The sequence below is a fragment of the Ornithorhynchus anatinus genome, unplaced genomic scaffold, assembly GCF_004115215.2.
Source record: "Ornithorhynchus anatinus isolate Pmale09 unplaced genomic scaffold, mOrnAna1.pri.v4 scaffold_264_arrow_ctg1, whole genome shotgun sequence".
NCBI lineage: Eukaryota > Metazoa > Chordata > Mammalia > Monotremata > Ornithorhynchidae > Ornithorhynchus > Ornithorhynchus anatinus.
The window spans coordinates 3,129,389-3,156,732 of NW_024396743.1; the positions used below are offsets into that span (position 1 = coordinate 3,129,389).

The 27,344-nt window shown below is 69.6% G+C and overlaps 2 protein-coding genes across 3 annotated transcripts in view; one reads left to right on the forward strand and one right to left on the reverse strand.

Moving 5' to 3' along the window:
* The window catches only part of BAIAP2 (BAR/IMD domain containing adaptor protein 2), a 55,807-nt gene extending 52,486 nt beyond the window's left edge, over window positions 1-3,321 (forward strand). The window contains exons 14-15 of one of the 2 annotated variants that reach the window (XM_029056893.2): window positions 1,702-1,749; window positions 3,136-3,320. In XM_029056893.2, coding sequence (XP_028912726.1) covers window positions 1,702-1,729 — 28 coding nt within the window. In that variant the 3' untranslated portion in view covers window positions 1,730-1,749; window positions 3,136-3,320. Of the gene's footprint in view, window positions 1-1,701; window positions 1,750-3,135 lie in introns of both variants that reach the window. The other variant, XM_029056892.2, reaches the window with a different exon arrangement.
* Window positions 3,322-5,247: 1,926 nt separating this feature from the next.
* AATK (apoptosis associated tyrosine kinase) lies at window positions 5,248-26,265 on the reverse strand. Its single transcript, XM_029056737.2, has 15 exons — window positions 26,170-26,265; window positions 13,768-13,875; window positions 12,862-13,003; window positions 11,594-11,673; window positions 11,303-11,421; window positions 11,114-11,201; window positions 10,727-10,863; window positions 9,710-9,794; window positions 9,492-9,613; window positions 8,395-8,544; window positions 7,793-8,282; window positions 6,557-7,516; window positions 6,349-6,457; window positions 6,032-6,199; window positions 5,248-5,773 (listed from the first exon to the last, which is right to left on the reverse strand). The coding sequence occupies exons 2-15, from the start codon at window positions 13,810-13,812 to the stop codon at window positions 5,745-5,747; spliced, it is 2,724 nt and encodes a 907-aa protein (XP_028912570.1). The 5' UTR covers window positions 13,813-13,875; window positions 26,170-26,265; the 3' UTR covers window positions 5,248-5,744.
* Window positions 26,266-27,344: the final 1,079 nt, after the last annotated feature.

Sequence of the window (27,344 nt, forward strand, 5' to 3'; positions counted from 1 at the left end):
GCGTGCCTGTGGATGCCACCGCCCGCCCCGCGCCCCCGCCGCCCCCCAGCTCCGCCCGGGCCGCGCGCGGAGTTGGAAGAGAAAGGAACTGTTTGGACCCCCCCCCCGCCCCGATTGGGGGGAGCCCCCCCCCCGCCTCCCCGCGTGCAACCCCCCCCCCCCCCCCCCACGCCTCTACGCGGACGGACCGTCGCTATCCGAGAGGGCGGGCTTCGCGTCCGGTGGGCCCGCGGGGCCGGGGCGGCGGGGGGTGGCCTTCGGCCGGACCCTGGGGATCTTGGCGGCGGGGGAGGGGGTTTCTCGATGAAGCTGTTTTATAATGTACATAGGCCGTACGACCTACACGCGCCCGCACGCACACGCGCCCCCACCCGCAGGCTGTACATAAACACACCGTTTTGTAGCAGGGTATCTGTTTTACCTCACTCGAGCACGGCCCCGGGGGCCGGGGCCGGGGGGAGCCCCCACGGGACGGACGCGAGTCCTCCCTTTCGGGCCTCGATTCCTCCCCCCCCGGCCCCCTCCTTTTTAAACCGGCCTCGCAGGTAAGTAGCCGCCGCCGTCTACCGGCCCGCCCCGGGACGGGGGCGCCGCGAGAGGAAGGGCCGCGGCGGGGCCGGAGCCGGGCGAGGCCGACCACCCGCCTTTCCCCGCCGACACGCGGTGAACCGTTTTCTATACGCCGCCCGCCTCGGGGGCGAGGTCCCCGTCACTTCAGAAACAAGCCCCGGTGGAATCGGACTTCTTCCGTCCACTCCGGGAGCCCCTCCTCACCACCCCCCCGCCCCGCCCCAGGAGCTTCTTTTCTTCCCTCCGTGTGATTTCCAAAACCTCTCTCCCCCCCACCCCGTGCACACACCTGCAGACGCACAGACACTCGCGCGTGCGCACCTACCGACCGGGGCGTGGCCGGAGATCTAGAGGCCGAGAGAGAGGAAAAGCGCTTTCCTCATTTTCTGTCGAAGCCAGGACGGCGGTCTCCTCGACCCCAGACGTACACAGACGTGCCCCCCCCCCCCCCCGACCCCTCTTGCAGAGCGTTGGAAAGCTTAGAAACTGTCTTTGGTTTTTTTTCTTTCAAATTTTTTTTTTTCCGTTTCCTTTTTGGTAAGCAGAAGAAAAGTGTGCCCTGTACTGGAGTTAACTGTTCGAATAAAAGTTTTATTTATTGCATTGAGTCAGGTTTGGGTGACGGCTAGATTTCTGCTCTCGTTTTGGTCGTCGGGGTTCTTTTTTCCGGACCTCCCTCGGTCTCCACGCCCGCGTCGGCGGCCGGAGCGGGGAGGCCGGCTCGGGCCCGGCGGCCCGTTGGTTCGGATTTTTATCTTCCCCTCCCTCTCCCCCTCCTCCTCTCCCGCCTCCCTTCCCGCTGCACCGACGCGGTTCCGGGGCGGGTGTCCGCGCGGCGACGGAACGTCCGGGGTGGATGATGCGGGCTTGCAGATAGCGTGACGTATTTACCGGCCCACGCTCGTTTTCGAGACATCGGTTCTCCCGGAACGGGCCGTCGCTTCGCCCTCCGAGGCGGGGAGGTCTGGCGCGGCTCCGGGTCCCGCCTCGGGGAGAGGCCTCGGCCCCCGTCCCGCCCTCCCCGATTGAGCGGAGCCCCCCGGCCCCGCCGGCCCCCTTTCCCCGGCCGGCGTGGGCGCCGACCCCTCTCGGCTCCTCTCGCGTACCGACTACGTTTTGTTCTCGTTGCAGTGCGGATGTTGAAGTGGCCAGGTTCTGAGTTACCCTCCCGACTAGTTAGTAAGTTGTCTGGCTCCCGGGCGCCTCCGGCCCCCGTCCGCTCCTTCTCCCGCCCCCACGCTCCCCCCGGCTCCGGACGGACGCGGGGACGGCCGGGAAGGGACGCCGCCGGCGCCCGGGGGGTCCGTCCGGAGCCGGGGCCCCCTTCGCCCGGCCGTGGTTCTCCCCCTCCCCTCCTACACTCCACTGCTTTCTACCTCAAAATCACTGGCGTAAGGGAGACCCCCTCCTTTTTCGGGGTCTGGGAAGAAACGACGGACTTTGCTCCCCCCCCCGCCGCCTCCCTACGGTCCGGGAGCCTTTCCCGTTTCTCCGTCCCGGGGGCCGGGTTGTCGGGATCGGCTCTCCGTCTCTCTCTGTCGCTCGCTCTGTCTCGGACGCGCCCGCCGCCGATCGGGGGCAGCCCGTGGGCCGGTGATCCGGGCTCTTCCTCTGCAGCGACTCTGTCTCTCCGGTTTTGGCGGGGCGGGGGGCTCCTTGGGGGCCCGGGCCCGGCCGGGGGCGGGGGGCCCGGCCTGCGGGCGCCGGGTGGGGGTCGGTCGGGGTGGGCCACCGTCTCCGGCCTGCCGGAGACTCACGGGGCCGGAGGGGGAGGGGGGAGAGGGAGCGGATGCCCGCCCTCCGGGTGAGGAAACCGAGGCCCGGAGGAGGTAAGTGACCTCTCGTAGGGGCCAGAAACCCAGGCCTCGGGCCCGGGCCGCTTCGCGGCGGGGGACCCGGGGGTCCCGAGCCGGGGCCACCCGCCCGGCAGAGGGACGGTGCCCGTCCGGCGCCCCGCGGACGCGTCCCGTCGGCTCTCCGGGGCCCGGCTCACTGGGAGGCGGTGATGGCGCCCGGCGGGCGGAGGGGCGGCCGGGCCCGCCCGCCCGCACCTCCCCCGAAAACGGGCCCCGGGAGCGAGGCCGGGCCAAGCCCGGCCCCGTCCCTCCCCCTGCCCTCGGGGCTCGCGGTGCCCGTCCCGACGGGTCGCTGGCGGCCCGGGCCGGCCACGGGCAGGAGCGGACCCGCGGCATCCGCTACAGGTAACGGCGGAGGCGCCCGGGCCCCGGGCCCCCCCCGTGGGGCGTCCGGGAGGGTAGGGGGCGGGCTCCCCCGACTCCGTCTGTCCTCGTCTCGGTCCGTCACGTCTCTGGCTCAGTCAGCTTCTCGTGTGCCTCGGGTGGGCGGGGGGGGGGGGGGGGAGGGGGGAACGGTGGCCGTGGTCCCGTGTTCCATCGCCGTGTCCGTGCCCGGCCCCCACCGGCCTCCCCCGGCCGGCTGCAGGGGCCTACCACGTCTCTGTGTGCGTGTGCGTGTGTATTCGCGCACGGACGCGCCCGCGGCGCTCGGGGCCGGCCCGTCGGAGGGGTCTCTGACCCCTTCCCCCGCTTCTCTCTCTCTCTGCAGAAACCCCTTCGCTAACGTCCAGCTGAGGCCGACCGTGACCAAGGACCGATCCGCGCCCCTGCTCAGCTGATGGCCGGCCCGGGTCCGTACCCTCGCCTCGGGCCCCCCGCCAGCCGCCCGGAGAGGCAGGCCAGCCTGTGATGGGGACGCTCACCCCTAGGAGCCCCTCTCCCCGCCCCCCCCCCCCCCCGGCTACCCCGTCAGCTTGCTGCTAGCCCAATCCCCCCCCCCCCCGCCCCCACCGGTCCTCCAGGGCCCCGTCCCCGCTCGGCGGCCCACAGTATTAGCCCCGCCGAGCCCTCGGACCGGGGCGGGCGGGGGGCCCTCCTCCCGCCCCCGCCCCTCGGTGCCGGGGGCGGTCGGAGGGGCGGGACCGGTCCCGGGCCCGAAACCTAGTTCCGTCGCAGCAGCCCCCGCTCCCGCCTCGGGGCGGGGGGGACCCCGGGTGCCCCGTGAGCGATTAAAGGGCCCACAGAGCACCGTGCGTCTGCCGCTCGCTTCCTCGGCCGTGGCCGGCCGGCCCGTCGCCCCCCACGGCCGCAGAGGCGGGCCGAGGTATCCTACCGCGTTGGCCGCCGGGGTCCGGCATCACCCGCGCGCACGCGCGCGCTCCTCTCTCTGCTCGGGCAGCTCCGGGTGGTGGCCCTCGGGGGGGGGGGGGGGAGACGGTGCCAGGGAGGAGGGAGACGCTCCCTCCCCTAGGGTCCCCAGGGCGATGACACCCCTCCACGCGCACGTCACCCACACCGCAGTCCACCTCACCTCCCCCCCCCCGGATCGGGGCCGAAGCCGGCCCGGGCGAGCGGGCTCCGCGCCGGCTAACGGGGAAGAGAGAGAAAACCCCGGAACGGGGGTCCTCTCCCCGGGGAAGCCCGGCCGTGCGTCCCCTCCCTTTACCCGTTCGCGCCCCGCGCTCACCGGTACGCACCTGCGGTCCACCTCGCCTTCGCCTAGGTCGGGCCCGGACGGTCACCGTCCGGGGGGCTCCGTGCCCGCCGACCGGGAAGGCCCCAAAAGAGGGGTCCCTCCCCGGGGAAGCCTGGATGTACGTCTCCTACGCGTACCCGTTCACGCTGGCCAGGACGCACCTGCGGCGGGCATCGCCCACACCTGGGCAGTCACGCCCCCGGCCCCCCCCCCCCCCCCCCCACCCGGAAAGAAGCAGCCCCGCCGCTCGGCTCACCTTCACCCGGATCGGGCCGTCGACGGCCGCTCTCCGGCGGGTTCCGTGCCGGCTGATCGGGAAGGACGGGAAGGCCCCGGAGCGGGGGTCCTCCCCCGGGGGGGGGGCCCCGGACGAACGTCGCCTACACTCGCCTGTTGGCGTTCGCCGGCGCCCACCCACGGCGGCACGGACGCCGGCCGTTCACCTCAGGCGCGAAACGCGACAGGCACGACCCCGTAACCCACCTCACGCGCACCCGCGCAGACCTCTGCCGTACACACGTCCGCCTCACCTTCGCCCCGAGCGGGGCCGCCGACGACCCGGGGGGGCTCCGCGCCGGCTTACGGGGAAAGACGGGAAAACCCCAGAGCGGGGGTGGGGGTCCTCCCCCGGGGAAGCCTAGACGTACGTCACCTAGGCTTACCCCGTCGGCGGTCGGTTTCCGACGGGGAGAAACGGGACGACCCCAGAACCGGGTGGGGAGGCCTGGACGCGCGTCACCTACACTCGCCTGTCGGCTCTCCACGCTGGCGGGTACGCACCCGCGGCCCACCTCACCCACACCGAGACGAGGCCCGCCGCTCACCTCCCCTGGACGAACCTACCTCCGCACCCACACCCGGATACACGACACGACGCCGGTGCCCGGGCTGACCTGTACACAGCCCCTTCCCCTCATCCGAGGCCCCCCCCCCCGCCCCACTCCGGACCCTCCTCTGCTCACCTGTGGACGGACACAGACGCGCGCGCACACGCACACACACACACAAAAACGACAGGCCCCCAGCCCCGGCCAGGAGGAAGAAGAGACTCTCGGCTAAAGAGGGCCTTCCTCCGTTTAATGGTCCTTTCCCCTGGGGCCGGCCCGTCGCCCAGAGGCTCGGAGTGACCGGAACCGGCGCCGATCTGAAAATCCGGGGGTCCCTCTCCACCCGCCCCCCCCCCCCGTCCCCCCCGCCCCTCCCCGTGCGACCTCTCACCTTTACATCTCTTTGGCAACAATAACTTAAGATCACCTCGTCTCCCCACGCCCCCACCCCCGGCCGCGGTCTCGTAGGAACGTCCGGTGCCCCCTCCCCGCCCGCCGGGCGCAGCGGGACGGGGTTGGGGGGGGGGGGTCCCGCCCCCAGCTTCCCTCGGGGACCGCGGCCTCTAGAACGGGGCCCGCCCCGTGGCGCGGGGGCCGCCACCGACCGACGGGACCCGCGGAGCCGGCGGGGGTACGGCCGGCTCGGCCCCGGACCCGGGAGGGGTCTGGCTGCCCCGGAAACGCTCTCGCGCACGCGTCTATTTACACACGTCGTGGGGGGGGGGGGGGCACCCCCGGACAAGCGGCAGAGCCGATCCCGCCGATAAAATCTGCCTCGGAAAATAGAGTCGGTCCCCGGAGTCCTCCGCCCCGCGTCCGTCCGGCCGCGGCCTCGCCTCGACCGGGGCCCGGGGGCTACTCTCGGTCGCCGTCCTCGCTGCCGCCTGCGGGAGGGGGCGGGGGGGGGGGTCACCCCGGCTTCTCCGGGGCGGGGACACGAGGGGCGGCCCCGTGGACCCGGAACCCGTGGCCGCTCACCGGGTAAGCGGGCCCCGAGCGAGGGATTCCCACGCCTCCCCCGACTCTGGGAGCGCTCAGAGGAAGCGCTCGACCCGCAGAGCGCGGTGACCGGCCGACGAGGGGATCCAGATCTCCCGGGGGGCGGGGGCGGCGCCCCGGGTCCCGCTCCCGACCCCGCTCACCTGTCGCCGACCTGACGGCGGAGTCGGAGACGTGGGTGATGGAGAAGCGGGAGGCCGAGGCCGGGGAGACGGTGAACCGGGACGGGGGGGCGGGCGGCGACGGCGGTGCCGCCGAGGCCGGTTTGCCGGGCAACGGGGCGAAGCCGTCGTCCCACTCGAAGCCGCCGCCTGCGGGGCGGAGACGCCGCGTCACCGACGACCCCGGCCCGGCCGCGACCCCGGGGGCCGGGGAAGGGGAGAGGCCGCTGGGGGGGGGGGCGGGGGTCGGGACCCGGGAGAAGGCGGGGGCCGGATCCCCCCGGGTCCCGCCCGCTCACCCTCCTCGGGGACGGTGCCGGCGGCGTCGCCGGGCGGGCGCCGGGGGCGGAGGGGCGGCTCCTCGGGCTCGGGGAAGGGCGGCTCTCCGGGCTCCCGCGTGGGGCTCTCCTGGGAGAGGAAGGCCGGCATGACCCCGGGGGAGACCGGCCTCCGCGGGGGGAGGCGGGGTTCCCGTCGCGCCCGCCCCGCCCCGCGCGCCGGGCCGACCTGATCGAAGAGGTAGACGGTGACGTCGTCGAAGAAGGACACGGCCTTCTTCTTGCCGTCCAGCTGGCCGCGCAGGGACCGGGCCAGGAGGCCGGGGAGCTTGAGGAGGCCGCGCAGGTTGCGGGCGCCGGGGCTCTCGGCCACCACGACGGGCGCGGCCTCGGCCTCGTCCCCGCTCTCCTCGCCCCGCTCCTCGCGGACGTCGTAGCAGCGCAGCTCCTCGTCCGACTCGTCGCTGTCCGTGTCCTCCTCCTCCTCGTCCTCCTCCTCCTCGGGCCCCGGCCCCCGGAGCGCGGCCCGGGCGCCCCCGGCCGCCGGGCCCCCCTCCGGGCCCGTGGGCGCCGGCGTCGGGAAGAACCCGGAGCGGGCCGGGGGCGGGGACGGGACGAGGGCCGGGGACGGAGCCGCCGGGCACGGGGCCGACGTCGAGGACGGAAACGGGCCCGGGGAGAGGGGCGGGGGGGGACCCGGGGCGAGGGCGAGAGACGGGGCCGGGCCGGGCGCGGGGATGCCGCCTCCGTCCGGGTGGGACCCGACCGCCCCCGGGACCTCGCCCGGGCCGGGCTCCGCCCCCGGCCCCCCGGCCCCGTCCGGCCACTCGGGCTCCGCGTCCAGGTCGGAGAAGTAGGCCGAGTCGCGGTAGGGGTTCTTGACGCTCAGCTGGGCCAGATCGGTGCCCGAGGAGGAAGCGGAGAGGCACGGCCCCGCCCCGGTCTCCCCCTCCTCCTCCCCCTCCTCCTCCTCCTCCTCCTCCTCCGGCGGGTCCGGGGGCTCCTTGGGCACGAATTCGGGTGACTCGTAGTTCTCGGTGTCGTAGCCGCTGTCCGGAGCCCGGGGCTGGCCGGGGGGCGCCGGGGCGGCCGCCGGGGGTCCTCCCGGAGACTCCGGGGAGGCCGGGCCGCCCGACGGGTCGTCCGGGGCCCCGGGCGAGGGGGCGGAGGCGGCGGTCCGGTCCCCGGGGTTCGGGCCGCCGGGCCCGGGGCGGGCGGCGAGGTCCTCCGGGGCCGGGGGGGTCGGGGTCCCGGGCTCCCCGTCTCCTCTCGCCCCCGCCCGCCCGGGGCGGGCGGTGGGGCTCGCCCCGGGGCCCGCCGGCCAGGGGTCCGGAGGGGGGCTGCTGCCCACGTTGTTATTGCCCGACCTGTTGGAGGACCAGTGTCCCCGCCGAGCGGCCGGGGGCTCCTCTTCTTCCTCCTCCTCCTCCTCCTCCTCCTCCTCCTCTTCCGGCCCCCACGGCGCCATCGGCCGGTCGGGCCGGCCCCCCGGCCCCCGCGGGGAGTCCCGCGGGCCCGTCCCCGGCAGCGGCTCCGAGGCCGGGGCCTCCGCGGGGCCGCCGTCCGAGTCGTAGCCGGCCGCGTCCTCGGGGCCGGCCGGCCGGGCGCAGAGGTCCCGGAGGCGGGCGGCCGGGGCCCCGCCGGGCTCCCACCTGTAGTCGAAGTCCAGGCCGCGGCTGGTCCGGGTGACCGTCAGGACGTCTTCGCCGTCGGACGCGAAGCGCTCCAGCAGCGGGAAGGAGGAGGAGGAGGAGAAGGGGCAGGCGCCGGGCGGGTCGGGGCGGCGGAGGCCGCCGGCGCCGGGCTTGAGCGAGTTCCAGCGCGCCTCGAAGTCCTCCTCGTCCTGGCGGGCCCCGGCCGCCCCCCGGGCGCACAGGTAGGACAGCAGCAGGTGGACCTCGTCCGCCGTCGGCCGCTGGCCCGGGAGGAGCCAGCAGAACTGCATCACCTCGTACCTGCCGGGGCCGGGGGACGGGGTCGGCGGCGGGGCCCTCTCCGCCGGGTCCCCGCGCCCCTCCCGCCCCCGGGGGACGGGGACGCCGGGGACCGGGGGGACGGGCCACTCACCAGCGGTCGGACAGCGCCAGGCCCAGCCGGGGCTTGGGCAGCTTGAGCTGCTGCTCCTTGATGGCGAGGGCCAGCACCTGGCGATCCGAGCACTGCGGGTACGGCTGCCCGCCCAGCTCGAACAGCTCCCACAGCGTCACCCCGAGCGACCTGCCGGAGAGCCGCAGCGCCACGATGCCCCCGCCGGGCCCGAGCCCCTCGGCCCCACCGCCGCCGAGGGAGGAGGGGGGGGGGGCGGCGACGGCAACGCCCCTGAGCGCGGAGGACCAGGGCGGCGGGGTCCCGGCCCCCGGGATCCCCGTCCGGCCCGGGGACGGGTTCCCCCCCTCCCGCCCTCGCCTTTCACCTCCCCGAGGCCCGTGAGGACGAGGACGAGGGTCACCGTGGCATCCGCCGAGGGCTCACTGAGTGCCGGGCACCGGACTGAGCGCCGGGGGAGGATCCGAGTCCATCGGGTCCCACCCGGGGCTCTCGGTCCGAGTAAGAGGGAGGACAGGGGTCGGACCCCCGTTTCGGTCGGTCGGTCGTAGTTACCGAGCGCCCGAGGTGTGCGGAGCACCGTATTGAGCGCTTGGGACAGCCCCGTATGACAATAAACAGACACGCCCCCTGCCCGCGGAGAGCTTACGGTCTGAGGGGGGGGGAGACGGACGTTAGCGAAAACACACAGACCAACGTATGTATTCACTCCATAAAGCTCGCCGCGGGGAGGGAACCCCGTCTGTTCTACCGTAGTCTCCCAGGTGCTCGGTACGGTGCCCCGCACCCGGCAGGCGCTCGATAAATACAATCGACCGACGGGCCGTCCCGGGAGACGAGCGGCGGGACCGGGGGGAAGACCCCGGTCTCCGGACCGCCCGCTCGTCTGTCGTATCGTCCCATCGTCCTCTCCCAAGCGCTCGGCGCCGTGCTCCGAACACAGTACGCGCCCGATAAATACGACTGACCACCCCAGCTGCCTAGCGGGCGGGGGTGAGGGGAGAGCCCGGGCCGGGCCCGCTAGGCCGTGCTGCTTTCTCGTCTCTCGGAGCCCCGGGCGGGGGGGGGGGGTCTCCCCGGGAAAGAGGGGGCCGGGGGGGAAGGGGCGCGGCACCCACCACACGTTGCTGGCCTTGGTCTGGTCCACGACGAGCAGGTTGCCGTGGACCTCGTCGATGAGCTCGGGGGCGATCCAGCGCAGGGGCACCCACAGCTGGTCGGCCGTGACGAAGTAGTCGTCCTGCCCGGGGCCGGGGAGGGGAGGGATCCGTGGGCCCGGGCGAGCGGGGGGCCGCGGGCCCCCGCCCCCCGGGCCCCCGCGCCCCGCCGGCCTTACCCTATACTTGCAGCGGGCCAGGCCGTAGTCCCCGACCTTGACGGTCAGGTCGGCGGTCAGCAGGCAGTTGCGCAGAGCCAGGTCGCTGGACACCGGAGGGCGAAACGGGGGGGGGGGGGGGGGCGCGCGTCACCCGAGGCCGGACCGCCCGGCCGAGGGGCCCCGGGGCCGGAGCGGGTGGGCCGGGGGAGGGTCGGTCACCGAGGGGCCCGTGGATTTCCCGGGGGCGGCCCAGGTCGGCGGGGGGAGGCCAAGGGGGCGGGCGGGGCGGCGCCGCCTCTCCGGGGAGTGGGGCGGGGAGGGAGGGTCGCGGTGTCCCCGGCCCGGCGGGGGCCCGGCCGTCCGCGAGGCTGGTAGCCGCCCCCTTCAACAAAATCACTGATGCTGGAGTCTCCGAGCGCAGTCACTCAGCGTCAGGATATTGTTGGCGGGGGAGGCCGGGGGGCGGAGGCCGGGCGGCGGAGGCCGGGGGACCGACGGTGGCGGCTGGTCCGCGGGGCGGGCGGGGGGTGGGACGGTCGAGGCGACGCGGGCTCCCCCTCCCCCCACCCCTGGGCCGGACGGGATCGGGCAAAGTCGGGGGGTCCGCGCCGCCCCCCCCCGGGGATGAGGATGGAGGCCGGGGGACACCGGGCACCGCTCCGGCTCGCTCGCGCGCGTGCCCGGCCCGCCCGCGTGCGGCGTCTCCCCCGCGCGGGTGCCCCGACCTCAACCCCGAGCATAATAGAAATAATAATAAAAACCGTGACGGTGGGATTTGTTAAGCGCTCGCTGCGCGCCAGGTACCGGACTAAGCCCCGGGGTGGGACGCGGGCAGATGGGGGCTCCCGGTCTTCACCCGCATTTTCCACACCAGGCAACCGAGGCCCAGGGAACCGAGGCCGCTGGCCCGAGGCCGCGCGCCAGGCATGAGAACCCACGACCTCCCGACCCCCGGGGCCCGGGCTCTAGCCGCCGCACCGGCTCCCGCGTCCCGCGTCCCGGGCCGGGGGGTGGGGGCCCCCGGCGCCGACTCACCCGTGCACGTAGTTGTTCCTGTGTAGGTGCAGGAGGCCGGAGGACACCTCGCAGGCCATGCGCTGCAGGGCCCGGGGGTCCGGGCCCGACGCCGACTCGCCCAGCCGGCAGCTCCACAGGTAGCCCTTCACGTCGCCCTGCCGGCGGACGCCAGGGGCCGCGTCACCCCTCCCGCGCCGGGCTCCCGGGAGGGGGAGACCGAGGCGCGGGTCCCGCGGGCGGCGCGTCGGCGGGTGGGCCGCAGAGGGGGAAGCGGGGGGACGCGGGGCACCGGCGCGGGCCCGGGCGGGGGTCCGCCCCGGACGGAGCCCCTCGAGAGGGAGGGACGGACGACCCCGGGCCGGGGTGGGGGGGGACCGGGACCGCCGCGGCCCGGGCCGCACTCACCAAGGGGCAGAACTCCATGACCAGCAGGTAGGGCGTCACCTCCGCGCACTGTGCCAGGCACTGGACCAGGTTCCCGTGCTGCAGCGCCCTGCCCGGAGGAAGGGGAGGGACGGGGGGCGCTCAGCGGCCGCCACGGGGGGCCTGGGGGGGGGGGGGGAGGGCGGGGGGCCGCGGGCCGGGGGGGCCCACCTGTAGGGCTGGGCTTCCTCCAGAAACTGCATCTGCGCCCGGACGCCGGCGCTGGCCTTCAGCTCCTTGACCACCACCTGGGTGCTGCCGAGGCCCGAGTTCACTTCGCCCAGGAACACCTGCGCGGGCGGGCAAGGGGCGCGGCGCTCTACCGGGCGCCCGGGGGAGGACGGCGCAACGGTCGGCGGGGGCGTCCGCCGCCCGCGACGGGCTGGAGGTCGAGGGGCCCCTCCCCGCCCGCCGAGGGGGCCGGCGGGGAGGGCGACGGGGGGCTCCCGGGGACGTGCCTACCTTCCCGAACCAGCCGTGGCCGATCTCCTTCAGGTAGAGCAGGCTGTGCCGTCCCAGCCCGGTGGACTTGAGCAGCTGCACTGTACGGGAGAGGCGGGCGCCGGTCGGCGGAGCCGGACGCCCGCCCGGGCCCGGGCCCGGGCCCCGGCGGGGCCGGAGCTCGGAGGCCCGGCACGCGAGGGTCCCCGGGGCCCGGGGGGGAGGAAGGGGCGAGGGGCGGCGGGGTCTCCCGCCACGGGGGTCCCGGCCGCACCCGGGTCGGGACCGGTCCCGCGGGAGGCTCCGGGCGGACTGGGCGGCCCGGGCCCGGGGCCGGGGTCCCCGGCGTCCGGCGGGGAGGAGGGGGCCGGGGCGGTGACGTCCCCCCGCCCCCCGCCCCCGCGGTCCCGGAATTCCAGCCGTCGCCGGCACCAAAGGTCCCATTGTCGGGGGGCCCCGGCACGGGCCGGCACCGGGCACACTGGGGCCATTCTCTGGCCGGCCCGGGGAGGTCGGCGGCCCGGGCCCCCCCCGGCCCCGTGCTGAGCGCGCTCCGGATTCCGCTCCCACGCGCCCCCCCGCCCACGGCCCGGGGGTCGGGGAGGGCGGGGGGACGCCACCGGGGGCTTCCTCGACCTCCCGCCCCATCTGCCCTGCGCTCTCGCCCACCGGGGGGGTGCCGCGAGGGGCAGAGCCTCCCCCTCCCGGGCCGGGACGGAGAGGCGCAGACCACCCCCGGGCCCCCCGACCCTCGCGGGGGTCCTGGCCCGGCCTCAGCGTCCCACCCGACCGAGGGGACGCGGCCGGGCCCCTCTGGCCCACGGGGCGTCTCCCCGGAGCCGGGGGCATCGCGGCGGGGGGGTGGGAAGCGAGACCGCCCCCTCGGGCGTCTCCCCAGCCCTTAGGCCGGCGCCGGTCACGTAGTGAGCGCTCAGAAGAGGCCCTGCGGGAGCGGCGGGGTCGCGGCGGGGGCGACGAGGGCCGAGGCCGCCCCCGGGTCCCACCGACGGGGGGAAAGCCCGGGTGACCCCGGGGGAGCCGGCCGAGGGCGGGGACCCCCAGGGGAGGTACCCATCGTACTTATCGAGCACTTACTGCACGCGGAGCGCCGTACCAGGCGCTTGGGAGAGGACGACACGCTCGACGGACACCTTCCCGGCCCACGGCGAGCTGACGGCCCAGAGGGACGGGCTCCCCGAAAGGAGCGGGAGCCGGGGCCGGGTGGGACCGCGGAGCCGGGGCGGGGGGCGGCGGGGGGGCCCGCGGGGGCGGGACGGACGGACACTCACCCGATCTCCCGGGCTGCCTGGCCATGGGGAGCGAGACCTCGGCGAGGGGCAGGACGTAAACATCGGCCCCGGGTCCGGCGGCCGGGGACCCCCGCACCGACAAGCCGGACGGCCCGGCCTCGCCCTCGGCATTCTCGAACTCCTGCGGCAGAGGCGGGGGGCGGAGAGTGGGGGGGATGGAATGAGGAGGGGGGCGGGGAGCAGGGGGGCCGGGGGGGGGGCAGGGAGACCGGAGAGCGAGTGTGGGGGGGTGGGAGATTGGGGCACGGGGGGATGGGAGAATGGGGGGGGAGAGAGAGTTGGGGGGATGGGAGAAGAGGGGGGCAGGAGAGTGGGGGGTGGGAGATTGGGGGGTAGAGGAGAGTGAGGGGGTGGGAGAGCGGGGGGGATGGGATAAGGGGGTTATAGGAGAGTGAGGGGTCAGGAGAGCAAGGGGATGGGAGAGCGGGGGTACAGGAGAGCGGGGGGACCAGAGGGAAGGGGGGTGGGAGATTGGGGGGAGGGGTGACCTCCAGCGACCCCCGATTTGAGCCCAGCCGGGTGGCGGTCGTCCCCCCCCCCAATAGAAACCCGTGACTTTCCTCCCCCGGGGCCTCACTGCCGCCCGGAGCCCCTCACCCGCCACCGGGCCGCGGAGGGGAGGCCATTACGGGGGGCAGGGGAGAGGCCGGGGGAGGGAAGCGGCCACTCCCTGCCCTTCTCCTCCTCCCCTCCCACTTCCCCGGCGACCCCCCGGACCTGCGGTTGCAACTGGGAGAGGCCCACCGGGGCCCACCCACCGGGGCCCACCGGGTCGAGGCCCGGGGCGGGTAGGGCCCGACGACACCTCCCCGCCGCCCCCCGGGGCCTCGGCCCGGGCCCGCGGGGGGGGGGGGAGGCTACGCTCTCCCCGCACAGGCCCCTTACCTTGAACCCCAGCCCTCTCTTCTTGCAGCACAGACAGGCCAACATGAGGAAGACGACGGCGAAGGGTCCGGAGGAGGAAGCGGCTCACCGACCGAGGGGCCTTCCGGCCTGGGGGAGACCAGGGGGAAGCAGAGGAGAGGGTCGCCGCGCGGGCCGGGGGGCGCCCCGGGTCGCCCCGGGGGGACCCTCTGCCCTCCGCCATGGCCCTGTTCCTACTCATTCGTTCGACAGTATTTATTGAGCGCTTACCACGCGCGGAGCACTGGACTAAGCGCTCGGAATGGACAACTGGGCAACGGATAGAGACCCTCCCTGCCCGGTGACCGGCGGCTGGCGGTCTAATCGGGGAGACGGAGGGACGGAGGGACGAGAACAAGAGGGCATCATCGGATGAATAGAATGAAAGGGACGGACACCTCATTAACAAAATAAATAGGGTAATAAAAATCTATCCAAATGAGCAGAGTGCTGAGGGGAAGGGAGAGGGGGAGGAGCAGAGGGAGCCTGCGGTGTTGGCGGTGCCATTTACTGAGCGCTAGACGGTCAACTCGTCGTGGGCGGGGACCGTGTCCGTTTTCCTCGTTAGGCCACGCCGCTTCACCGGGCGCTCGGACGGGCGCGCCCTAAGTGGCGAGAGTCCGGGCTTGGGGGTCTGAGGATGTGGGTTCGAACGCCGCCCCTCCGCCGGGTGACCTCGGGCAAGTCGCTTCGCTTCTCCGGGCCTCGGTGCCCTCGGCTGGAGAAGAGGGATGAAGACCGGGAGCCCCACGTGGGACAACCCGATGACCTCGGATGGTCTACCCCGGCGCTCAGAACGGTGCTCGGCACATAGTGAGCGCTGAACAGATACCGTGATTACTGTTTTTAGCGCGGTGCTCTCCTGCACACAGTAAGCGCTCGATCAATAGCACTGGATGAACGAACGCCGGTGACACCGACGGTATTTGTTAAGCGCTTCCTTCCGACCCTTCGAACTGAACACCTCGGACTTACCGCTCCCGAGACGGAACTCCTCCTCCCTCCCGCCCGAACTTTATAACGACGGTATCGGTTAAGCGCTTACTGTGTGCCGAGCACTGTTCGAAGCGCCGGGGTGGACACGGGGTCATCGGGTTGGCCCGCGTGGGGCTCAGGGTTCGGCCCCCGTTTTCCAGATGAGGGAACCGAGGCCCAGGGGAGTTGACTCCCAAGCCCGGGCTCTTGCCACCGAGTCACGCTGCGGGACGCCGTCCCCGGCGGGGGCAAAGTAACCGGCTGCGCGACCGCAGCTCCCCTCCCTCCGCCCCCCAAACCCTCCCCGGCCGGGCCGGGGGGCGGCAACTGGTTCCCGGCACAACACGATAACGATAACAACAACAGCAGCCGCTACAAAGGCCTCGCTGATGAGGAGCGGGACCGAGACACAGACAGAGAAAGAAAGGGGGGGCGCGCGGAGGGAGAGAGACACAGAAAGGGACGGAGAGAGAGAGGGACACAGAGAGCAGGACGGAGGGAGACGGGACAGAGGGAGTGAGGGATTCAATAGTATTTACTGAGCGGTTACTATGTGCAGAGCGCTGTGCTAAGCGCTTGCAATAGACAATTCGGCAACAGATAGCGACGATCCCTGCCCCATGACGGCCTTACGGTCTAATCGATGATAATGGCATTTTTGAGCGCTCACTGTGTGCCAGGCACTGTTCTCAGCGCTGGGGGGGGGATACGAGGTGATCGGGTGGGGCTCACGGTCTTAATCGCCATCTTAATAATGTCAATAACAATAACGCTGGTATTCGGTGAGCGCTTACTATGCGCAGAGCACTGTTCTAAGCGCTGGGGTAGACAAGGTAATCAGGTTGTCCCACATGAGGCTCACAATCTTCATCCCCCTTTTACAGATGAGGGAAGTGAGGCACAGAGAAGTGAGTGACTTGCCCAAGGTCACCCAGCTGACAAGAGGCGGAGCCGGGTTTAGAAGCCGTGACCTCTGACTCCCAAGCCCGGGCTCTTTCCACTGAGCTGCGCTAAAGGGGGATAGAGAGACCCTCGCAGAGAGGGACCCGGACAGCGAAGGACAGAGACACGGAGAAAGAGAGAGAGAGGGCAGGGGAGGCGGCTCTCCCCTGCTCCCGCCCTCCCCGGGGGTGTCAGGGCGGGCAGGGTCCCCTGCGAAAGGTCACCGAGGCCCGGGGTCAGAGGGGCAGGTCGGGGCCGACGGGGGACGGACATTCGGACGGGTCGGCGCGGCTCCGGATCGCAGGAACGCAGACAGGCGCCCCGATGCCCCCGGCCCCGGGCAGCCGGTCGTTTCTTCATCATCTCTGTGAAACGCTTTACTATGTGCCTGGCGCTGTGCTAAGTGTTGGGGGTGATACAAGCTGTGAGAGGCAGCGGGTGGAGCCCCCGGCCCGGGAGTCAGAAGGACCCGGGTTCTCATCCCGGCTCCGCCGCCTGTCTGCCGGGTGACCTCGGGCAAGTCGTTTCCCTTCTCTGGGCCTCGGTGCCCTCATCCCTAAAACGGGGATGGAGACTGGGGGCCCCACGTGGGACGGGGACGGTGTCCGACCCGATTAGCCGGTGTCTCCCCCGGCGCTTAGTACGGTGCCTGGCACACGGGTCGCACTGAATGAACACCATTAAAAAAATTCCAGAACGGCAACCAGGTTGGCCACATCCGACACGCACCACGTGCCGTGCCGGGCCCCGTTCCAAGCGCTGGGGCGGGTTCAGGCTACCCGGATCGGACACAGTCCCCGTCCTCCCGACCACAGTCCCCGTTTCGCAGACGAGGTCGCTGAGGCCCAGAGAAGGGAAGTGCCTTGCCCGAGGTCACCCGGCAGACAGGCGGCGGAGGGGGAATTAGAACCCGGGACCTTCCGACTCCCAGGCGGCGATGCGACTCGTTTTCCGGACCCCCCGGGGGCCCCCGGGGTCTCTGACGGCCGGGGTGCCGGGCGAGGCTCCGGGCCCCCCGCCCGCCAGACCCTCCCCACGGGCACGGCCAGGAGGAGGAAAATAAAGAGCCTGAAGTACGTTCTCCTCCCTCCCGACCCACGAGTGGACACAAGGGACGACACCCGCACACACACTCTCTATCTCCCTTCCTCTCTCTCTCTCTCCCTCTCTGACTTTTTCTCTCTGTCCACCTGTTTTCTCTCCCCCTCCGTCTTTGTCTCTTTCTCTCTCTGTCTTTCTCTCTGTCCATCTGGCTTCCTTCCTCTCCCTTTCTAGCTTCCTCTCTGTCTCTGACTTTGTCTTTCTCTGTTCATCTCTGTCTTCCTCTCCCTTTCTAGCTTCCTCTCTGTCTCTGACTTCATCTTTCTCAGTCCATCTCCGTCTTCTTCTCTCTCTCTTCCTCTCTGTCTTTCTCTCTGTCCATCTCTCTTCCTCTCCCGATCATCCTCTCTTCCTCCGATTTCATCTTTCTCTCTCCACCTGCCTTCCTGCGTCTCCTTCTCTGACTTCATCTTTCTCCGTCCATCCGTCTTCCTCTCTGTCTCCGTCTTTCTCGGTCCACCTGTCTTCCTCTCTGTCTCTCTCTTTCTCCATTTCTCTCCAAATCTCTTTCTCTTTCTCTGTCTCTCTCGGTCTCTCTTCCGCTCTCTGTCCCCGCCTGTCCTCCCCTATCTCTGCGTCTCCGTGTCTCTCTCTGCCTTCCTCCCAGCCCCCTCCCACCCCCCCCCCCGACGCTCTGTGATGCAAACGAGATTTCACCACAGGAAGGAATCGTGCAACGGCAGTCGGCCGAGTCGATACGTGGGCCGGCCCGGGCAGGATGGCCCAAGCTCCCATCCGCTGGTCGTCAACGGTCCGGGCTCCCGGGGACGATAACAACGGCAATCGTCAGAATCGCGGGGTTTGGGGGGCGCCGTACTAGACGCCCGGGGGGAGGTTACGGATCATCGGGTCGCCCCACGTGGGGCTCGCCGTCGGACTAGGAGAGAGAACGGGGACTGAACCGGATGAGGGCCCCCAGGCCCGGAGAAGAGAAGCGACTCGCCCAAGGGCAACGCGGCGGGCCGGGATTGGAACCCGGGTCCTCTCCAGGCCGCGCTGCTCCTCCTCCAATGCCCTCCTGAACGATCGCAGCCCCGGGGGCCTCTCGAGCGGAAGATATCAATCGATCAATCGCCTAGCGGATGGAGGCCGGGCCTGGGAGTCAGGAGGACCTGGGTTCTGATCCCGACTCCACCACCTGGCTTCTGGGTGACCTCGGGCAATTCACTTCACTTCTCGCGGCCTCGGTTCCCTCATCTGGAAAGTGGGGATTGGGACTGTGAGCCCCATGTGCGACGGGGACCGTGTCCAACCTGAGTAGCCTGTAACTTCCTCAGCGCTTAGAACGGTGCCTGGCACGTGGGAAGCGTTTAATACATACCATTATTATTATTATTAGGCACCTGGGAGAGTCCAACACAACAGAGTGAGCAGACATGTACCCCGCCCATAACGAGCTTACAGTCTAGAGGAGGAGACCGACATTACTATGAATATGTAATCGATAATAAATCATTGAAAGATATGTACGTAAGAGGCACGGGAGCGGGGAGAATAGGAAATGTGTCAGGAAGTCACAAGGCAGGTTCTCTAGACTGTCAGCTCCCGGTGGGCGGGAACGTGACGACCGACACGGTAAGCGCTCGATAAATGCAACCGATTGATGTGCTGGACTCTCCCAAGCGCTCAGCACGGCGCCCTGCACGCGGAAATCGCTCCAAGGATACCGAATGAAGTCCGTCGGCTCTACCTTGACAACGCCGCTAAAATCCGCCCTTTCCTCTCCACCCAGACTGCTTCCACATTAAGCCAGGCACTCATCCTACCCCGCCTTTCGCCCGTTCGTCCCGTCGTATAGATCGAGCGCTTACCGTGGGCGAGGCACCGTACTAAGCCCCGGGGAGAGTATGATATAACGACAGACGCGTTCCTGCCCGCAACGAGCTCACGGTCTAGAGGGGGAGAACCGGTTACCGTGTGAGCCTCCCGGCTGACCTCCCGGCCTCCTGTCTCTCCCCGCGCCAGTCCAGACTTCACTCTGCTGGCCGGATCGTTCTACAGAAACGTCCGGGCCGCGTGTCCCCGCTCCTCAGGGACCTCCGGCGGTTGCCCGTCCACCTCCGCAACCAACAGAAACGCCTCACCGGGGGCTTCAGAGCCGGCCCCGCCCCCTCCTACCGCACCTCGTCGCCCTCCGACGCCGAGCCGGCCCGCGCGCTCCGCGCCTCCGACGCGCCTCCGTCTCGTCCACCTCACCGCCGACCCCTCGCCCGCGTCCCGCCTCGGGCCCGGAACGCCCTCCCTCCTCCCAGAGGCCTTCCCCGACTAGGCCCTCATTTCCTCTTCTCCCACTCCCTTCCGCGTCGCCCCTGCACTCGTATCTGCCCCCTTTATTCATCCCACCCTCAGCCCCACGGCACTTAGGTCCACGTCGGTGGTCTAGTCGCCGATATCAACATCTTTCTCCCCACCCGCGCTCGAAGAGCGAAAGAGCCCGGGGGAGTCGGAGGTCGTGGGTTCCGATCCGCCCCTTATCGGCCGGGTGACTCTGGGCGAGCCCCTTCGCTTCTCTGGGCCTCAGTGACCTCATCTGGAAAACGGGGATTAAGACTGGGAGCCTCACGTAGGTGCCCCGTATCTACCCCAGCGCTTAGAACAGTGCTGCACGAGCTTAACAAATACCATCAGTAGTATCGGTAAGCTCACCGTGGGCAGGAGATGTGTCTGTTTAGTTTTATACTGGACTCTCCCGAGCGCTTCGTACAGCGCTCAGCCCGCGGTATATGCTCAACAAGTACAACCAATCGACTGACTACACGTGTGGCCTCTTCGGAACCTTAGGGGGGGTTTCGGGGGAGTACACGCGAAAGGGCACCATCTATATAAGGGGTCGGCGAGGAGACGGACGACGAGGCCGTCCGGCGAGAAGCCTGGCACGAGAGGGGCGGAGCGTGCGGGCCGGAGCAGGAGAGCGGCCAGGCGAGGGAGGAGGGGGCGAGGCGACGGACGGCTTTAACGCCGCCGGGGTGGGGTGGGGGGGGGCGAGTTTCCGTTGGATGCAGGGGTGGGTGGGCAACCGCTGGAGGGTCTTCGGGAGCGGGGAGACACGTGGGACCCCGAGGGGGAGAAGCTGGAGCTACCTATGGAGCGTTTGGACTCGGAAAACGGCGGTATTTTTTCGAACGCCTGGAGAAAGAGAACGGCGGCGTTTACTGAACGCTCGTAGTAGGAGAACGGTAGTATTTACTGAACCCCCGCTGGAGAGTCGGTACCGTTTTTTGACTCCCTATGGGAGAATGGTAGTTTTTAATTGAATCCCCGTGGGAGAATGGTAGTCTTGACCGAGCCCCTGTAGGAGACTGGTAGTGTTTATTGAACCCCCGTAGGAGAATGCTAGTGTTTAACTAAATGCTTGTAGTAGGAGCAGGGTGGCGTTTACCGAACCCCTGTAGGAGAACGGTACTGTTTTGGGGATCCCTATAGGAGAATGGTAGTTTTTATTGAATCCCCGTGGGAGAACGGTAGTCTTGACTGAACCCCTGTAGGAGAATGGTAGCGTTTACTGAGTCCCTGTAGGAGAATGGTAGTGTTTATTGCACCCCTGCAGGAGAATGATACTGTTTGGTGAATCCCTGAGGGAGAACGGTAGTGTTTATTGAACCCCTGTAGGAGAATGATACTGTTTATGGAATCCCTGTGGGAGAATGGTGGTGTTTATTGAATCCCTGTAGGAGGACGGTACTGTTTACTGAACCCCTGTGGGCGAATGACACTGTTTACTGAACCCCTGTAGGAGAACGGTGGTGTTTCGGAACCCCTGTAGGAGAACGGTGGTGTTCACCGAACCCCTGTAGGAGAACGGTGGTGTTCACCGAACCCCTGTAGGAGAACGGTGGTGTTCACCGAACCCCTGTAGGAGAAGGGCGGTGTTTATCGAGCACGCCTACTACAGAGATGGTCACGCGTGAGCCCAAAGAGGAGGAGAATGGTGGTATTTCTTGAACGCCGGCAGTGAGGGAATGACGGCGCTTATTTCACACTCGTCGAAGGAGAAGGGGGGGGGGTGTTTGCCTCCTACAAAGATGGTCACGCTTGAGCCCAAAGAGGAGGAGAATGGTGGTATTTCTTGAACGCCGGCAGTGAGGGAATGACGGCGCTTATTTCACACTCGTCGACGGAGAAGGGGGGTGTTTACAGAACGCTTGTCGAAAGAGTAGGGGAAGGGCTGCATCTACTGAACGCTCATAAACAGAGGAGGAGGAGAGTGGTACTTATTGTGTTCCGGTAGGAATAGTGAGAGTATTCACTGCGCATCTAGAGCCCGATCAGTGGTATTTATCGAGCACCTACTGCGGGCACAGCGCTCGGGAAACGACAGTACAACAGAGTAGCGATCGATCAGCGGTACTTACTGAGTGCGGTGTGCAGAGCACTGGATCAAGCGCTCCGGGAGAGGACGATCCAATAGTCAGTATCAATCGGCGGAGGAGGGGGAAGGAGGAGGAAGGGAAGGAGGGCAGAGCTCACACTTCCAAGTAAAGAGCAGCCATTAGGTCTTTAGTCCGGGGATGAGATCGATTTTCTCCAGAGCATCTCCGCGCCTCCTTCCCCGGGTATTTTTAGGTCTTAAATGCGACGGAGCCGGGGGGGGGGGGGGTCGGACACGCAGTAGAAAGAGCGGGGGGCGCCGGCCAGCGCCCAGAGCCCCCGCCCCATCTCGCTGGGGGGCGCCGGTGCCCCAGCGGTGCTGCCCGCTCCCTCCCGGGGGAAGGGGCTCGGCGCGGGCCTGAGTTCGAATCCCCTCCGGAGCTGCCAGGCCCAAGGCCTCGACGGGACGGCTCCTCCGACACCGAGGGCAACTGGGGTGCCCGCTCCGTGCGTACCCTGTGCCCAGCACGGTGCGAAGCGCTGGGGGGACGCGATGCGCTCAGATGGCGGTGGTGTTTGCGAGGCGCCTACTGTGTGCCAAGCGCCGTATTAAGCGCTGGGGTAGACGTGAGAGCTTGGGCTCCCAGACAAGGCAAGAGGGAGAACAGGGATCGAATCCCCCTGTAAGCTCACCGTGGGCAGGGAATGTGTCTACCGACCGCTACAGCGGACTCTCCCGAGCGCTCGGTACAGCGCGCTGCACCCACTGAGTGCTCGGTAAATAGCATCCATCGACTGAATCCCCATTTTAAGGGGGAAACCGGGGCCGAAAGCAGTGAAGGCAAGGCAGTCGGTGGTATTTATCAGGCCCTTATTAGGTGCAGAGCGCGGTGCTGAGCGCTCGGGAGGGTACGGAACAGCAGAATTAGCGGACGGGTTCACTGCCCGTAACGAGCCGACAGTCTGGCGGAGGAGCCGGATACGGATATGAGTAATTTATAATATATAATTATATATAATATATAAAGATACGTACGTAAGTGCCGTGGGAGCGGGGCGAATATCCAATTTCCAAAGGTCACGGATCCAAGCAAAGCAAGCAAAGCGACCGGCCCAAGGTCACAGAGCGGGCGGGCGGCGGAGCCGGGATGAGAACCCCGGGGGGGGCGGGGCCCGGGCCCCTTCCACCACGACGCGCCGCTTCTGCTCGCCTCGCTTTCCCCCGGCCGAGAAGGGGAGAGCTCGGTCCCTCTCCTCCAAGCTTCCCGGCTGGCGGGGCGGGTGGGCGCGGGACCCCGACTTCCTGGGAGAAAGGGCTCGGGGGGGGGGGGGGGCCAGGCTGGCAGGCCGCTCCACCCGAACCCTGCCTTTCCCGATTCTCCCATCGCCGTGGACGGCACCACCACCCTTCCCGGCTCCCGGGCCCCGGAACCTCGGCGCGATCCTCGACTCCTCTCTCTCGTTCAACCCACGCACGCGACGCACCGCGATATCCCGGCGGCTCGGTCCCGCACGCCACGGCCAAAGTCCGCCCGTTCCTCTCCACCCAGACCGCGACCGCGTCAACGCGATCGCCCGTCCCCTCCCGCCCGGATGACCGCATCGGCCTCCCGGCTGACCTCCCGGCCTTCCGTCTCTCCCCACTCGGGTCTACGTTTCATCCCGCGGCCCGGATCACTCTACAAAAACGTTCGGTCCGCGGCTCCGCTCCTCAAGGACCCTCCGGCGGTTGCCCCTCCATCTCCGCGTCGCACCAGACCTCGTCCCCCGCCGGCCTGGAAGCCGTCCGTCGGCTCGCCCCCTCCCACCTCACCTGGCCGCTCTCCTCCTCCGACCCGGCGCGCACGCTCCTCTAACGCCGACCTCCTCACCGGGCCTCCGTCTCGTCTCTCTCGCCGCCGGCCCCCGGCCCGCGGCCCGGAACGCCCTCCCTCCTCCTATCCCGCAGACGATGACTCTCCCCGGCTTCCTGGCCTTATCGAAGGCCCACCTCCTCCCGGAGGCCTTCCCTGACTGCCCCCTCCTTTCCCCTTCTCGCCCTCCCTTCTGCGTGGCCCCGACCCGCTCCCTTCCTTCACCCAGCCTCGCACCCCTTAGGGGTCGTTTTATCCGTATTAACGTCCGTCTCCCCCTCTAGACTGGAAGCCCGCTGTGGGCAGAGCACGTGTCCGTTCCCTCGTCCCCTCCCAGGCGCTCGGTCCAGCGCTCGGCGCGCAGTAAGCGCTGACTCTTCGCCCCCCTCGAGCGGTGTGGCCCGGTGAAGCCGGGAGGAGACCTCTCCCCCGAGGGGTGCCCGGCTGCCAGGCGCGGGCACCGCCCATCGGAGCCGGCCGGGGCGCGGCGCCCGGCCCACGAGATCTCAGACCTCGGGGGGGGGTCGGCGCGGGCGGAGAAGCCGCGCGGCTCGGGGGAGAGAGCCCGGGCTCGGCAGTCGGAGGTGGTGGGTTCCGATCCCGACCCCGCCCCTTGTCAGCCGCGTGACTTTGGACCAGTCGCTTCGCTTCTCTGGGCCTCAGGGACCTCATCTGGGAAACGGGGGTGAAGACCGCGAGCCCCGCGTGGGACAACCCGATCGCCGACGTACATCGCCTTAATTCTATCTATCGGCTACCGTTTCAATGAGACGCTCGTCCCCTATCCATCGCTATCGTTCTCGTCCGTCCGTCTCCCCCGATTAGACCGTAAAGCCGGCAAGGGGCAGGGACCGCCTATCTGTTACCGACCCGTCCATTCCAAGCGCTTAGCACGGTGCTCTGCACATAGTAAGCGCTCAATAAATACTATTGGATGAATGAATGAATCACCTTCTATCACCCCCAGCGCTCAGAACGGTGCTTGGCACCTAGTAAGCGCTTAACAAATGCCATTATCATCATTATTAAAATGGGGACGAAGACCGCGAGCCCCACGTGGGACGGGGACCGCGTCCAACCCCATCTGCTCGTCCCCACCCCGGCGCTTAGTACAGTGCCTGGCCCACAGTTTTAAGCGCTTACCACAAATGCCGTAATTACGACGATCGGGTGGAGCGGGGCGGCCCGTCCCAGGGCGCCGGACGGCCCCCCCTCTCTGAGTGCAGGACCCCCGGGACGCGAGGCCCAGAAAAGCGACGCGACCTGCCCAAGGTCCCCCCGGCGGACAAGCGGCGGAGCCGGGATCGGAACCCGGGTCTTTCCGACTCCCAGGCCCGGGCTCCATCCGCCAGTTCTGCGGGAAGCGGGCCCAACGCGGACCCGACGACGAGCGGCATCCGAGCCGCCACCCGTGCCCTGCCCACAACAAGCTTACGGTCTAGGGGAGGGGAGCCGGACGTCGATAGGAATGAAATCACGCATCCGGACATTTAAGCGCGGTGGGGTCGAAGCAGGGGTGAGAAGGGGGGGCAAATCCAGCCCGCTGGGGAGGGGGTGGGGGAGAGTGACGATAACGGTATTTGCGGAGCGCCGACCACGCGCCGAGCACCGTTCTAAGCGCCGAGCCACCGGGGCCGACGAGGGGCAGCCCAGCCACGGCGCCTCGGCTCCCTTCCGGGGACGCTAAGGGAGAGAGCCCGGGGGACGCGGGCGAGCGGGCGCGGGGACCCCCTCTCCCCCCCAGCCCGCCGGCGAGCGGGAGCCGGGAGCTGCCGCCCCCTAATCCTCCATTCAGTCGCTCGGGAGAGTCCGATACAACAGTAATCGGACGCGTTCCCTGCCCGCAAGGAGTTGGCCGTGGGCGGAACACCGCACCGGGCGCCCGGCAGAGTCCGGCGGAACGAGAGACGGACATTCCCGGCCCACGACAAGTTGGCCGCGCGCGGAACACCGTACTAAGCGCCCGGGAGAGTCCGACGGAACAAGAAACAGACATTCCCGGCCTACGACAAGTTCACCGCGTGCAGAGCCCCGTGCTAAGCGCTCGGGAGAGTCCGCTCCAACCATAAAGACACACTGCCGGTCCACAACGAGTTCACCAGGTGCAGAGCACCGTACTAAGCGCTCGGCAGAGTCCAACGGAACAAGAAACAGACATTCCCGGCCTCCGACAAGTTCGCCGCGTGCAGAACACTACGCTAAGCCCTTGGGAGAGTCCAACAGAACAAGAAACGGACATTCCCCGCCCACAGGTTCACCGTGCGCAGAGCACTGTACTAAGCGCTCGGGAGAGTCCGATCCAACCATAAAGACACATTCCCGGTCCACAACAAGTTCGCCGTGTGCGGAACACCGTACTAGGCGCCCGGGAGAGTCCAACGGAACAAGAAACAGCCATTCCCGGCTCACAACACGTTCGCCGTGTGCAGAGCCCCGTGCTAAGCGCTCGGGAGAGTCCGATCCAGCCATAAAGACACAGTCCCGGCCCACAACGGGTTCACCGTGCGCGGGGCCCTGTGCTAAGCGCTCGGGGGAGAGTCCGGTGGAGTGGGGAGAGCCAATCCCGGCCCTCCAGGGGCTTCCAGTGGGAAGAAGGGTTGGGGAAGCGAGGGCGGTCGCCTCGCTTCGCAGCCCCGTCCCCCAACCCGGCACCCCTCCGTCCATCCGGTCCTATCTACTGAGCGCTCGCCGCGTGCGAAGCGCTGTACCGAGCGCTCGGGAGGGCACGTACAGCCGCCAACCTCCCCTGCCCACAGGGAGCGCATCCGGCAAGCTCGGCATTCGCGGCGGAGGACCCCTCTCCCCCCCCGCCCCCCCAAACGAAGGCCCCCCGGCATCCCTCCCCCGCGGAGCGGCTCTCGGGGGAGAAGGACCCTCGGACCGACCGAATCCTCGAACCCAGGCCCCGTGACCCGCCCCCGACGGCCCCGGCCTCGCTCCCGACGTTCAGCACGGCGCTCCCGGAGCATCCCCCCAAAGACCCACCCGATCTTTCCTCTCATTACTGGGGCGGGGCAGGGACCGGATTTTCCAAATCCTGGCCGGTCCCCTCCTCTCCGGGGTGGGGAGGTGGAGGGGTTTGGGGGGGGGGGAAAGGGGGGGGAAAGGCTCCGTCTCCCGAGCCCCCCGCCCCTCCTCCGGGACCGTGCAGGGATGGGATCGGGGCATCCCGGTCCCCCCCCCCCCGCCCCCCGGCACGTCTTACCGCCTTCCTGCCAAAATGCAATTTCGCAGTGGCCGGAAAGACCGGTCCTTCTCCCGGCCGGGCCTAGAAGGATGTCAAGTGCCTAGGAAAGGATGGAGGGGGGGGGGAGGACGAGAAGACCCCCCCCCCCAAGACAAAACGTCCCCCCGCAAAAAAAATCCAGATCGAGGACGCCCCTCCCCGACCCACGAGGAAGGGGGATGGGGAAGGGGGGGAGGAGGATCCGAACTCACCGGGCCGGGAGGGGGATGCGGGCGAGCCTCTTCCCTGCCCGACCGGAGGAGGAGGGAGAAAGAGGGGGGCGGGACGGGGTGGGAGAAGAAAAAGGGGGGCGGGAGGGGGTGGGAGAAGAAGAGGCGGCCGGAGGGGGAGGGGGGGGGTCACTCGGGGCGGCGCGGGAGAGCTCGGGGGGCGGCCAGGACCGGCTGCGAGATCGCCTCCTCCTCCTCCATTTTGCCCCGCCGCATCTCCCGCGGGGAGGGGGGGACCCCCTCCGGGGGGGGGGTCCGGGGGAGCCCCGGGGGGCTCGGTCCCCTTCCCCCTTCTGGGGTCCCCTCCGGGGGCGGCCGCTCCCCAGCCGGTGCGGGCTCCAAAGCGGGGGGGGGGGGGCGGGGGTCTCTTTCCGGGGGGCGGTGTTGGGGGGGGGGTCCCCCGGACGCAACGTTTGGAGAGGTGCGTGCACAGGAGCCCCCCCCCCCCCCCCGGGGCCGGGGTCTGCAGGGGCGGGGCCTAGAGGCCGGGGAGCTGTTCCAGTGCTGAGCCCCGCGCCATCTTGCAGCGACCGCGGCTTGCAGCGCGGGCTGCGGTGCACGGGGGGGGGCGGGGGGGGGCACGAGGACCGGACACGTGCCCGGAGACCCCCCCCCGGGGGGTCGGGACCCGCCCCTCCCCCCCCCCGCAGCTTTGCACGGGGGGGATGATGTGAGCGTCCTTGCCCGGGGGGGGGACGAGGCCTTTATCGTCATCATTCGTCACCCTCGACCTCCCCTCCTAATTAGTGAGCCCCCCCCCCCCCGACGGTGCGCAGAGCACTGCGCCGCACGCTCCGGAGAGGGGAAGCAGCGTGGCTCAGTGGAAAGGGCCTGGGCTTTGCAGTCGCAGGTCGTGAGTTCGAATCCCGGCTCCGCCACCTGTCGGCCGGGTGACCGCGGGCCCGTCGCTTCACTTCTCTGGGC

What these genes read in the sequence shown, in the direction of transcription:
- AATK (XM_029056737.2), bottom strand. Translation starts at nt 13,812, where the DNA reads ATGTTGGCCTGTCTGTGCTGCAAGAAGAGAGGGCTGGGGTTCAAG. An exon ending in GAGGAAGCCCAGCCCTACAG is followed by an intron (nt 11,202 to 11,302) that starts GTGGGCCCCCCC and finishes TCCTCCGGGCAG; the next exon opens with GGCGCTGCAGCACGGGAACC. An exon ending in CCGTCTACCTCTTCGATCAG is followed by an intron (nt 6,458 to 6,556) that starts GTCGGCCCGGCG and finishes TTCCTCTCCCAG; the next exon opens with GAGAGCCCCACGCGGGAGCC.